General features: G+C 45.7%; 5 protein-coding genes across 5 annotated transcripts; 2 read left to right on the top strand and 3 right to left on the bottom strand.

Annotated features, from left to right (window-relative positions):
• The first annotated feature begins 143 nt into the window (after positions 1–143).
• On the top strand, positions 144–2703 carry EV420DRAFT_1330053 (caspase domain-containing protein). Its single transcript, XM_060468799.1, has 18 exons — positions 144–504; positions 560–571; positions 627–707; positions 809–923; positions 987–1067; positions 1123–1213; positions 1262–1396; positions 1451–1513; positions 1571–1608; positions 1663–1713; positions 1776–1787; positions 1839–1863; positions 1920–1933; positions 1990–2055; positions 2111–2179; positions 2244–2308; positions 2362–2422; positions 2490–2703. Exons 1-18 carry the CDS (start codon positions 488–490, stop codon positions 2514–2516), a joined length of 1023 nt encoding a protein of 340 aa, XP_060333956.1. The 5' UTR covers positions 144–487; the 3' UTR covers positions 2517–2703.
• A 1537-nt stretch (positions 2704–4240) lies between these two features.
• On the top strand, positions 4241–6576 carry EV420DRAFT_1524063 (caspase domain-containing protein). Its single transcript, XM_060472333.1, has 18 exons — positions 4241–4654; positions 4710–4721; positions 4775–4822; positions 4872–4956; positions 5020–5049; positions 5110–5197; positions 5252–5386; positions 5442–5504; positions 5565–5602; positions 5657–5704; positions 5768–5779; positions 5827–5851; positions 5908–5921; positions 5976–6041; positions 6090–6158; positions 6212–6276; positions 6330–6390; positions 6460–6576. The coding sequence occupies exons 1-18, from the start codon at positions 4638–4640 to the stop codon at positions 6484–6486; spliced, it is 903 nt and encodes a 300-aa protein (XP_060333955.1). The 5' UTR covers positions 4241–4637; the 3' UTR covers positions 6487–6576.
• EV420DRAFT_1524056 (uncharacterized protein) lies at positions 6576–7536 on the bottom strand. The gene has a single exon (XM_060472332.1). It carries the CDS (start codon positions 7502–7504, stop codon positions 6896–6898), a length of 609 nt encoding a protein of 202 aa, XP_060333954.1. The 5' UTR covers positions 7505–7536; the 3' UTR covers positions 6576–6895.
• A 119-nt stretch (positions 7537–7655) lies between these two features.
• On the bottom strand, positions 7656–8697 carry EV420DRAFT_1181998 (uncharacterized protein). The gene is made up of 2 exons (XM_060466237.1): positions 8686–8697; positions 7656–8626 (listed from the first exon to the last, which is right to left on the bottom strand). Exon 2 carries the CDS (start codon positions 8374–8376, stop codon positions 7807–7809), a length of 570 nt encoding a protein of 189 aa, XP_060333953.1. The 5' UTR covers positions 8377–8626; positions 8686–8697; the 3' UTR covers positions 7656–7806.
• Positions 8698–10874, bottom strand: EV420DRAFT_1182020 (uncharacterized protein). The gene is made up of 2 exons (XM_060466238.1): positions 10783–10874; positions 8698–10728 (listed from the first exon to the last, which is right to left on the bottom strand). Exon 2 carries the CDS (start codon positions 10692–10694, stop codon positions 8961–8963), a length of 1734 nt encoding a protein of 577 aa, XP_060333952.1. The 5' UTR covers positions 10695–10728; positions 10783–10874; the 3' UTR covers positions 8698–8960.
• Positions 10875–12047: the final 1173 nt, after the last annotated feature.

Here is a 12047-nt window from a genome sequence, read left to right as displayed (position 1 = left end):
AATCGTGGGGAATTTTGGTAAGATTTCTTCTTCTTTCAAATCTTTCTATGAAACTGATTGCGACGATGCCTCATATTTCCAAATTACCTTCTGAACAAATATTAGGCCTTATTGATCAGATCTCCGTACAAAATCAAGGGTGGCGCCAATATCTCTCCAAAACCGATGGCTGTCCGAGTCCACCAGCAATGAATTAGCAATCTTTATCGGATACAATACAAGCCCTAATGTTTTGAAACAGACGCCCGATTTTGCGGCAGTATTTAAACAGTGTTCTCCATCTTTCGTTGCTCATTCGTCTTTCCTTCATTATCCTTTCCGAGCTTCAAGTTCATTGCGGCGTGATAGCCACTACTTCCTGGGTCTCGGCTAACGTTTAAACTTGGTCCATCCTGGCTCTACATTTTGCCCATTTATTGCGGAATCTTTCATATGCCAGTCTACTGATACTCAGTTCATCAGACAGCAGCTACGAACTCGCTTGCCAATGCCATTGCCATTAGTGTGAGCCCACGACATCACATGTATAATGAATACCATTAACTTACTAAAACCATAGGTTATCGACAGAGTAAGCGACCTTCGAATTTCGGGTTACATGTAATGACCAGTTGGCGTTCTCATAGTCAAATCTACTTCGATGAAAGGGGTACCCATCTCGCATCTCGGTATGACCATGACTCAATCGCTGACTCTAAATATTCTTCGTGTGTCTGCTTTCCTTTCCACTGAGTGAGTGTTCTTTAATTTTCTGGTATCTAAACTATTCATGCGTACGCAGCCTCATTATGGATAACGAAAAATTTAGCAGCGCATTCCTACCTTCCGACGAAAGGAGGATAAACATCGGACATCATCATGACCATGGAGTCGAAGGTTGCCTGTATGATGCTTCACGTTTCAGGCTTCCTTCGATCATTAATGTAAGCAATTCCCATACGCCGCTTCTGATGGTTCGCCTCGCAAATAACATATCCCTGCTGTAGCACGGACTCGGAACAATGCGATCCGAACCTCAAGACAATATTGGGTACTCCGAATCTCCCGGACGCAAGAGAGCAGTCTGTGTATGCGTATCACATAGTGCAACTTGGGTGTTCGTGCTGAGAATATTTCTCTTAGATTGGTATCAACTATCTTGGACAAGGCGATGAATTACATGGCTGCATACTGGATGCCAGGAATATTCGCGATTTCTTGATACGTCGATATTGTCCTTTCTCATTTATCACGACACTGCACTGACTTCTTCTGTCTCCAGGTCATGGATATAAGACTGACGATATTAGAATGCTTACAGACGATACGGAGACGAAGCCAACAAAAAAAAATATAATTGCGGCTATGTCCTGGCTTGTGCAGGGTGCGGGGCCAGCAGATTCGCTGTTCTTTCATTGTAAGCCTCGCCTCTTCCTCGGTGCTTGTTCTCAATTATTCAATTTATTCTCAGATTCTGGACACGGGGACCAGACTGACGACCAGAATGGCGATGAGGTCGATGGGAAAGATGAAGGTCTTGCATCCAAATATTTTACCAGTTATTCAATCTGTTGACTTTTTGCCTTTTCAGAGATCATTTGTTTCGACTCGGCTCCATTTATTGACGATGTAAGTTTGACTCCATGCATATTGTGTACTAATAACGTTCAACCTCCAACTTAGGACATACATAAAGTATTGGTTGATCCTCTACCTCCTGGTTGCAAGCTTACGGTATGTACTCTCTTATCCACCTAGCTTCGATGAAATGCCTACCACGAGCCTTATTCTGCTAGGCTCTGTTCGATGTAGGTAAATGCAGGTTCCTTGATTTCTTCTTCGTTAACCATGGACTATAGAGTTGTCATTCCGGGACGATTTTGGGTAAGCGCAGCAGCTGCAGACTCTTTCGCGTGTTTTACCCACTCTGTTTATGTTAGATCTACCTTATATTGTGAGTATCCCAATCTCGGGATTCCAGTGGCAAATTCTTATCATTGTATCTGTCAGTATGACTCCCATGGTCGACCACGGCGCGAGTGTACGTTGCCGGGAACAGATTCTTTAGCAAATGTGGTAAGTATCCCTTGTTTCAGGATTGTGAACATTGTACCAGACATTGATCATGAAGATATGCTGGTCTGGCGCTAAGGACGACCAGCAATGCTTCGACTCAACCCAAGGAGGTGTCATGACGCAGGTGGGTGGCTATGATTTTTTACATCCTGGCACATGCTCACTACTAATCCGGGGGTCCTGTAAAGGCATTCATAAAGTCTCTCGAAGAAAAACCGAAGCAGTCATACAGAGGACTCCTTCATTCTATGAGGTCAGCTTCTTTCATGCCTGTAGCAGAGCATGGTTCTCAATTTTCTCTCTCAGGAAGATCGTCGAGCGTAGGCATCCTAACCAGAACCTTCAGCTAACATCTTCTCGCCAAATGGTGAGTGACGATTAGTTGTGTCTATGCGTCGAACGATTCTAATACTGTGTCGTTTTTTTGTATGCAGGACACTAATATGGAGTTTATTTTTTGAGGTTATGGTACCAAAAAGAGATCTGCTGACTTATTGCCGTCTACCTGTCATCGACAAAATGATTGTACAGTGAATTTTCTTATACATTCTCGTAGTTATATGATACCTACAGCATAATGATACAGCCTTGTAAAGGCGTCCGACATTGGAGCGTTCCAGAAACTGTGAATACCAAGCGCAGTTAATCTTCGCGAAACTCGGGCCGATGCCGCGCCAGTACTACTAGAAAGGGCCGACGCGACGCGACGCATGATAAAGCTACATGGTGCGACACATCTTCCTCTTTCCGTCACCACAGGTCACCACCTTCGCCTCGGACCCGTTTACCAATGCACTTGGCGCCACGCTGCGAAAATTGTAATGTGTATTGCTTGTTCCCAAGGATCTCCTGATCCTTAATCGGCTTGGTTCTGGTGCTGCTGTGAATTCGATCCGAATTTGTTATCAGGCGCCTATCGAATTGCGGGCCTGTACCTTGCTCTCACTGAACCTGTGTCACCTCTGTCCTTCTTTCGCTGAAACTGATTGATAATATTTTCGATAATTCAATCCGCATGAAGCGCTTCAGCCGTCTTCAGCATAGATATGATACTCTTCGCGTTAAGATGTTAGCTATCGAGACATTCATCCCCAGACGCTGGTTTTATGCTGTTTTCACGCTGTCCGGTTGATGCCTGCCTATGGTCCCTTGCCTGACGGGTTCGGCCGGTGATTCCGTATTGCCTCGTAAATGCCCTCTATCAATGTTTGTGTCTTTATCACTTCTCAGCCATTAGTAACATATTGAAGATCTCTTATCACATGAAACCATTCATTCACAACCCATGACCCACTCGTTAGCGCTCGGTAGCATGTGGAAGTAATCCCTTTTACAGTCTTCGAGTCAGTCTTCAGCCGCCGGTCAATGCATAGGCAGTATATCGGGAAGGAGAGCTGGCGCCAGATGGGTATCTACGTGGGTTGTTTCTGTACCATTTATAAAGATTTGCAGAATCTTGTCAATGGTAGGGATGCGCGCCGTCACCGTATTGTACGGTTTTCGGTAACCGTTATACGGAATACGGACCGAAGCCGAACGCACCCCAATGGCCATTTGTACGGTACGGCGTATGGTTGTTCCGTCACCGTCAAGACCTCTCACAGACGACCGTACAACGTCGTAATACGGCTTATATTTTATCTTACTTTTGACTCAGCCAAGAGTCTTTTTTAGGGCAACTCTATGACACAAAATAGCCATCATTCAATTTCGTAGCTTTACTAACTCACTCTTTTAGCTGTCTTATCAAATTTCCATACACAATCAAGACAATATGTGTGACTTTATTTTAGTTCCTGGATACCTCTAGCCCTGCTCAACGCGGCATAGCTGATTATGAGACCAGGTGCATTTTACAGATTTTTGGTAGTCTTAAAGGCATCTGACTCACTTCTTTATGAGCAAATTAATTTCATACTCAGGTGCACGGTCGTCAACGACCGTAGACGGCCGTAAGGTACCCGTACCGACGCCGACAAGGCATTCAAACAGACCATACGGCACGGTATACGGATAGTTCCGTGACCGTCTGGGACAATGGCTTTACGGCCGTATACCGTATACGGTACGGTGCGCATCCCTAGTCAATGGTGTCCACTAGGCAGCAAAGTGAGAAGAATTTTGATCAGATGGTCCCCTCTGGTACACATCTTTCTGTGAAACTGATTGTGACTACTTCTCGCAGGCTCCACTGCGCCAAGTTGTGTTCGGACTGTCCACTATGCCATATCAAGCTCAGCGAATCTCCGTTCAATATCCAAGCAGGCGCCCATCACTTTCCAGGCTCGGCGGTGGATCAGCAACGAACTCCTAATCCATACAGGATAAATATACATCCCAAATTCTACAAAACAGGCGCCCAAATTGGCCGCCGTAGTTTTTAAACTGGTGTCGCAGGATATTAGTCGCTTGACCTCTTTCTCCCACCCTGATACACCGTCTCTCCTGAGCTTCAGATTCATTTCTGCGTGGTCGACCCTCCATTTCAGGCGTGGCCTTACTATTTATTCACTATTGGGGAATCATTCAGGAACCAGGTACCTTGCTAATAGCTAGCGCTCTATCATCCACCAGCTTCGCGAATGTCCATGACGCTAGCGTGAGTCCATGAGTGCCTACATATGTCATGCGTTGTTGACTCATTTGATTCTTAGATTATCACCGAAGTAGGTAACCTTCGAAGTTCAGGTTGTGCATCTATGACCCGTTGTCCTTATAGAAGCCAAATCTATGCTGTTGGAAGGGGCGCGCATTTAGTATCTTATGAGTAGGGAAAACTCTTTTGGAAGTACCTTCTTACCTCCTGACGAATGCAGGATGAATATCGGGGACTGTGATCATGACCACGCAGTGGGTGGTTACTCGGACAACTCTTCACACCACAATTTTCCAGCCATTCCGGTGAGCAATTGTCTTACTTCGGCCCCAATAGTCTGCGCCGTGAATAACAGACCCCGTCTCCAGCTCAAATCGGGGCGTAAGAGAGCACTATGTGTAAACGCCCCTTTCCTCGCGATATATTCCAGGTATCGATACTAATAATGGATGCCTTAGATCGGTATCAACTATCGTGACAGAAGCAACCGGCTCCAAGGCTGTATAGAAGATGCTACAAAGATTCGCGACTTCTTGATGCGTGAACGTCTGTTGGTCTCAACCAATTATGGCAATAGTTACTGAACGCCCCTCCCCCCAGAAAACGGTTACAAGGACGATGATATCAGAATGCTTACGGATGATACGGACAAGAAGCCTACGAAAAAGAATATATTGGATGCCATGTCCTGGCTTGTTAAGGGTTCCCGGCCGGGAGATTCATTATTTCTTCATTGTACGCTTCTCTGCGCCCTCTCTATTTGTTTCTACTACCTGCTCTTTACTCCCAGACTCCGGGCACGGTAGTCAGGTTGCCGACACGAATGGCGACGAAATCGACGGCAAAGACGAAGGTTTTTCCCATTGGGTCGTTTTTACTCGTTGAGAAATCTACTGAGTTTATGCTCTTCCAGACATTGAGTGCAGCGACTCGTCTATTATTATCGATGATGTGAGTTTGTATACATCCATTCCCCCCGGGCTCACCGACTTTTCTTCGATGCAGGAAATTCACAAAATTCTTGAATCACTATCTTCTGGCTGTCGACTTACGGTACGTTCCTTCTGTGGAGCCTCGTGTCTTGGTGAAGCGTCAAACTGAGCGGTATTATCATAGGCCCTGTTCGATGTAAGGAAACACAGTATCCTTTTTCTCGCTTGTCACCTTAATTCCAGAGCTGCCATTCCGGAACGGTTCTGGGTGAGTACATCAGCTGCTGATTCCATTATCCATTTACTTTGTCTTGTTCATGCTAGACCTGCCCTACGTCGTAAATTTTTATCTTTCGGACTCCTCGACGCCAAACTTGACTAGCTTGTTTCAGTACAACTGCCTTGGTGGACGTTATTGCGCAACTAAAGTGCCAGTGTCGGATATTTTAGGCGATGTGGTAAGTGCCAAGATTCCTGTATCTACGAGATGGCTGACAGTGGCACAGATATGCTGGTCTGGCGCTAAGGACGACCAGGAAGGTACCGATACGCCTCAAGGAGGCGTCATGACCCGTGTAAGTAGCTAATTATAACTTGCATCCTGATGCGGGTTTAAATTTTAGCATAGGCATTTATCGAGTCACTGGAGAACAAACCTGTGCAGTCATATCAGGATCTTCTCCACTCCATCAGGTTGACTTTTTCCCTATCCATAGCCAATGTTTTTCCCATTTTCTTTCGTTCAGGACGACGATCCAGCGTAAAACCTATAAACAGATTCCGCAGCTGGGAAGTTCTCTTCCAATGGTTAGAAATCCTTTATTCTTTCCGTTTGCCGAATGATTCACATATTGTCTGGTTGCCTTTGGTGCGCAGGACACTAGTCTGGATTTTATCTTCTGAACATATTTTGACCTCCCCCGAGCCGAATTATCTGAGCGCTTAATGTGTATTGTATAATAAAATGCTAATCCGTGATTAATTGATTATCGGATAAGAATCATGGTCCCGGAGAGTATTTGCAGAATCTGGAATTGTCATAAATATGAGATTCCATGAAACAAAAGGTTTTAGTCTTTTTTTCTTCCGGACCTCGGGGAAAACGGGCACGCATGGAGAGCTGTCAGTAATACAGTAGGTAATTGTACGGAGCCCTATGTCGCAGTACCAATCCAATAGTTGTGACCTCTTTTACTAGACAATCCGAGGGGAGACTCGCTCGTCATACAATGTATGTCATCATGTATTCTTTCTTCAGATAAGATGGCAACACGAAACTGATTCCTAAGAAGGGAAAAGTAAGCGTTGCTAGTCATATATCTCCTGTGGTCAAAGTGTATTCAGTCTTGAACGTGATGTTTAATCCCTCTGCTGCGTACGCGTCCAATGCGGAAAGGGCTGTCGTCGTAATTGGTCCGTCACTGTTTTGCACATTTATTGAAATGAGTTGGCATATATGGACCTCCTTTAGACGTTGCAGAGATTTGAAGTGCAGGGGCTGGGGAGGCAGATCCCACCGCCCTTCCACCATGTTGACGAATACTTCCATGTCAAACACGATATTCCCACCGAGATGAAGCGTCCGCAGGCGAGGAACAAGAATTTCTCTTGAATCAAGCTTCGGAGTCAACTCGGAGAGGGTTTGGTTCAGAAAGCCTTCAACGTGGGTCAACCGCACGTCTTCCAAGGTAGGCCTTGTGCGAAAGACATGAAGGATGTCTTCTTCTAAAATGTCACCGTTGTCGAAGTGGAGTATAGTGATAGGGCATTGAGATCTTGTTATGAGCTCTCGAACGGATGTGAACGTGTCAGTCTCTTCGAATGACATACTATCCACCTTCAGTGAGGCGAGTGAAGGTAGTGTAAGTCGGAAGAGAAACTTTTTTAATGGTGTGGGCGCGTCGCCGCAAAAAAAATACATAGACGGCACAAGATTCAACGACCGTAGATACGTGCATGAGAAGTTCGTGAGTACCTTGTTCCCAGTGTAAAGCGCAATCCTTTAGGTGAGTGAGCTCTCTGGAAACCTTGAGATGATGATACAATGTGGAATTTGAATTTGGGTCCCCTCTGCGACTATGGTGGATTTCATAGGTCGTAATCTGGTGCCACGGAAGAATGAAATAGGCGGTGGGTTCATCAATATCAATGATTTCTAGTGTTCGAAGCTTTGGCACTGAAGGAAACAAATGAATCTTCTCAACCTGGTCGAATTGGTTCATTTCAAGGGAAAGAGGTGAAAGGTTTTCCAGGCAAGGTAAGGAGAGTCGTAAGCGTCTGACTCGGCGGAATGTCCTTGAACTGAGGAAAAGGTGAAGTTCTTTGATGGAGGGGGATCATAAAAAGAATCTTCGCCAGCCACCGCACAGGAAACTTCGTGGTTTGGTCTTCATTTCTTTCTGCAATGCAGACGGATAGTGGACGATCTTGCAAGCGACGATGCTGTTCGCTGAGACATCGAAACGTATGTCCATCTAAGTAGTCAGACACAATATTAATGTACGACCAGAGTTCGGGGAGAGACATCACTACCATCCTCCATTGCATCGACACGGCTTCGATGGTCCACATAGGGTTATTAGTGAAATGAAAGTCCCACGCGCTAGCATGAGAGAATGGATTCTGAGTCCTGTGAATGGGAAATTCGATGGTATGATGGAATATCTGTGCAAGGATTTCCACTGGAACGCGCCGTAGGGGGCTGAAAACGCGTTCACTGTCATCAATCGCAGCCAAAACCCTTTCCTTCTCCCGATGCAAAAGATCTTTCTTCTCCTGAATGGAACGTTGCATCTGAGCAAGAATGACGTCCAACTTTGACTCCTCTGCTTCTATATCCCAGATCTACTGCCGATACGAAGATATCGCCTCTTTTATTTGATCTTCTTCCAACGTGGACGGAGATTCATTGGATTGAGTCAAATGCATCAGATTCGATGCGAAAAGTACGTCTTCAGGAAAATTATAAGTCGGGAGCTGGTGATCAGCGCAGCTACAGCTAGTGCGAGGCTCCCATCCTGACGGTAGTGCCACCAACATCTTGCTGATGCGTAGAAAAATATACCTGAGATTTGTAATTCATGACAAAAGATGGAATCTTACTGAGTTAAGAAATCTATGGACTTGGTTTAACCGCTTCGTAAATGCCAGTGGATGGTGGAAGTGAATAAGAAGCTGTTGTTTGGAACGCCACGTGCCACGCCCTTGAAATAAGCGTGTCAACAACGCGTTGCCTTCAAGGCTTTGGCCATCACATCGGCTGAACTAATGGCGACTACAGTAAGATAATACATTTACTACTTATGACGTTCCTCAAATAATACTGCACGTCCAGATTCCTGATCTGATTCGTGATACAAAAAATTGTCCATACTGGCTTACTGTTCTCCTACGTTTAGCATATACTCAGTACTAAAGGTGAATCTCAGTCCCTGAGTCATGTACACGTCCAATGTGGAAAGAGCTGTCGCCATATTTACCTCATCGCTTGGCTCATCTGTCGGGAGAAGTCGGCATAGACTGACCTCCATCAAGCGCTGGCCAGAGGGAACATGTAGAGGTGCGATATTCCATCGTGCAGCTACCATATTAACGAAGACTTCCATATCTGATACGACGTTTCCGCCGAGGTGAAGTGTCTGCAGATGAGGAACAAGAATCGTTGCTCCGTCGAGCTTCGGGGTCAATTCAGTGAAGGTTTTGTCAAACGAAACGTCAACATGAGTAAGCCGCACGTCTTCCAAGGTAGGAGTTTGGCGAAGGATATGAAGGAAATCCTCTTCCAAAATGAAACCGTGATCGAAATGGAGGACGGTAATAGGACAGTGAGATTTGATGATGAGCTCTCGAACAGCGGTGAAAGTTCCCGTACCTTCGCATGAAAGGCAGTCAACTTTCAGCGAGGTGAGTGCAGGTAAGATAAGTCGGACGAGGATCTGCTTGAGTGCCGTGTCAGAGCTACTTTCTGAGACTCGTGCAGAGGAGGAAATCTTCATTGACCGTAGGTTGGCGCACGTAAGAGGAAAGACTTCATCGCCAAATTCAACCTCAGCGATATTATCCTCACAACGTAAAGTGCATTTTTCCAGCTGCGTAAGTTCTCTGAGAACTTTCAGATGTTGATATGAGGTAGGCCCCCAATTAAAATCACTGTCCATGTGGCTATGACTGCTTTTGTAGGTATTGATCTGGTTCCAAGGAACAACAAAATAGCCGCTGGGCTCATTGATGTCAACGATCTCTAGGGTTCGGAGCTTCGAAGATGTAGGGAAGAACTGTAGCTTCTCTTCATCATCGAATAAGTCGGTGTCGAGGGCAACAAGAGAAAGTCTTTCCAACGATGGCAACGATAATCGTAGCTGGTCGAATTCAATGAATGTAGATGAACGGAGGAATAGATGCAGTTCTTGGATATCACGAGAAATGGTGAAAAGAATTCCAGCGAGCTGGTCCGGAAAGTTGTTTACACTGTCGTCTGCAATGCAGACGAATAAAGGGTGGTTTCGTGAATAACTGCACTGTTCACCCAGGCGCCGCGCATAAGATTGGTCTTCGAAGTTTTCGTCTGTGAGGACGATATTGACGTACGACCACAGCTTAGGAGAAGACATGGCCACCATCTTCCACTGCTTCGAAACACATGCGATGGAGAACATAGGATTATCGGGGGGATGTTCGAGATCGGTATAAAGGTCTTGCGTGCGACGAATGGGAAATTCGATCGTACGAAGGAATATATAAAATAATATTTCCACTGGAAGGCGTCGTACGGGGCTGAGCACGTGTTTTCTCCTATTGATGGCAGCTAAGGCTCGTTCCTTCTCCCGAAGCAAGATACCAGCTTTCTCCTCGACGGAGTCTTGCATCTTCGCAAGCATTTTCTGCAGCTTTTCCTCATCGGCTGTCAGATTTTGAATCTGCTGTTCGTACGATAGTACTGCTAGTTTCAGTTCGTCTGTTTCAGTCGGCGATGGTGGATCGTTGCAGAGCGCTAGTCGCTCGAGATATGGCGGAGATATATTTTCTGTGGGGAAGTGATACGATGGCAACCTGTGGTTGGAACAGGAACAGCTAGAACAAGGCTCCCAATGTGATGACAATAAGTCCGCCATCGCCAAGGATTTTGTGTCTGCAACGAGAAACAACCTGAGGTTGAGGATTGAATAATAGGGGAGCAAAAGGAAACTTATCACAGCGTACCTCAGCAATGAAGAAAAATATACGAGATGTCCGGAGGTGATAGTAGCGTTTGAAACTTTGAATGGTTGTTGGTATCACGCAGTGAATCGGTAGCGGCGAAAAGGCAGCCGAAACCAATTGAAAACCACGTGGCGGGTGAACCAACATCCCCGGGCCGATCCGCACCATTCCGCACGTTGGTCCATGATTCTCATCTGTCCATTTCTCTACCCTTCCGTGCGCCCAATTATGAAACATTTTTACACGATCTCTTTGATGGTTGTCGATAAGCTTGCGACGTCACTTCCTTCCGCTATGACTGCGTCTATTTCGAAGGCTGTTCGAGGGCCGTTCAATTGAACTTCAATAAGCCCGCATCCTGACTCCCAGTGAGGTTGCTTTGCCAACATTGAAAACTGTTGTCTTTCACGTCTTTCGCATCCTGGTTATATAAAACTTCCCCTTCATTGTGTCTTCACTGGGCGTTTCCGGATTTTATTGGAATTTCCGAATGCCGAGTGCGTACGTTCGACTTAGATTTAACAGGCTTACTGTCATTTTCTCACTGTAGAGTTGGGGCTTTATCTACACAAGTTTTTTGGTATTCTTCAGATGGATCGTCACTTCCGTACGTTACGTATTCCCACTTTTATGTTCTGAATTAAATTACAACTGATTAATCAGAAGAACCATGCCGCCCACTTCACCATCCGTGGAATTGACGTCAGGATCGGACATAAGAGTGTAAAGTAGTATGTTCCGTTCTGCACGCCGCAGTAGACCGCTAAGACTACGAAATGCGACCACTGTTTTAGATGTCTCGTTTCCACTAAATGTTTGCTGCAGACCTGGCAGATACGAGCTTAACTCACGTCACGTCAATTCGACTACTCCACCTTCATCGGATGGACATTGGGCTGAACAGGACTCAAGAACTGGTTTCAACATCATCTCGTAGGTCCGGCTGTGTCATCAATCTTCTTGGGCGATCTTATAGCGCTTTGTGGATAGGCTGTGTAGGATCTGCAAAGATGTCTAAGCGCCTATTGAATTACGGCGGTGTAATTTTTGACGTATCATTTGCGTAACATGATCCCCACAGGTCGGCAACCTGTGCTGCAGCGTGATATGGGCGCCCGGGGGGGGAGGGTTTTGTAATCAATTTCCAGAAACCTCGTCACCTCCCCTTTCTCTTCACCCACGACTAGCAGTTCCAGGATTCAGTGATTCTCTTCAATTATAGCAGGGGAATTACACCTTGCTGTTGTTTCAATCTTGAGCGATGA

This window comes from Desarmillaria tabescens (assembly GCF_030435595.1).
Source record: "Desarmillaria tabescens strain CCBAS 213 chromosome Unknown EV420scaffold_9, whole genome shotgun sequence".
Taxonomy (NCBI): domain Eukaryota; kingdom Fungi; phylum Basidiomycota; class Agaricomycetes; order Agaricales; family Physalacriaceae; genus Desarmillaria; species Desarmillaria tabescens.
Note: the sequence above shows the minus strand (reverse complement) of the source record. Positions and strands in the feature narration are given on the sequence as shown.

What these genes read in the sequence shown, in the direction of transcription:
- EV420DRAFT_1330053 (XM_060468799.1), top strand. An exon ending in GGTCGATGGGAAAGATGAAG is followed by an intron (nt 1,514 to 1,570) that starts GTCTTGCATCCA and finishes TTGCCTTTTCAG; the next exon opens with AGATCATTTGTTTCGACTCG. An exon ending in CAGATTCTTTAGCAAATGTG is followed by an intron (nt 2,056 to 2,110) that starts GTAAGTATCCCT and finishes TTGATCATGAAG; the next exon opens with ATATGCTGGTCTGGCGCTAA.
- EV420DRAFT_1524063 (XM_060472333.1), top strand. An exon ending in AATCGACGGCAAAGACGAAG is followed by an intron (nt 5,505 to 5,564) that starts GTTTTTCCCATT and finishes ATGCTCTTCCAG; the next exon opens with ACATTGAGTGCAGCGACTCG. An exon ending in CGGATATTTTAGGCGATGTG is followed by an intron (nt 6,042 to 6,089) that starts GTAAGTGCCAAG and finishes ACAGTGGCACAG; the next exon opens with ATATGCTGGTCTGGCGCTAA.
- EV420DRAFT_1524056 (XM_060472332.1), bottom strand. Translation starts at nt 7,504, where the DNA reads ATGTATTTTTTTTGCGGCGACGCGCCCACACCATTAAAAAAGTTTCTC.
- EV420DRAFT_1181998 (XM_060466237.1), bottom strand. Translation starts at nt 8,376, where the DNA reads ATGCAACGTTCCATTCAGGAGAAGAAAGATCTTTTGCATCGGGAGAAG.
- EV420DRAFT_1182020 (XM_060466238.1), bottom strand. Translation starts at nt 10,694, where the DNA reads ATGGCGGACTTATTGTCATCACATTGGGAGCCTTGTTCTAGCTGTTCC.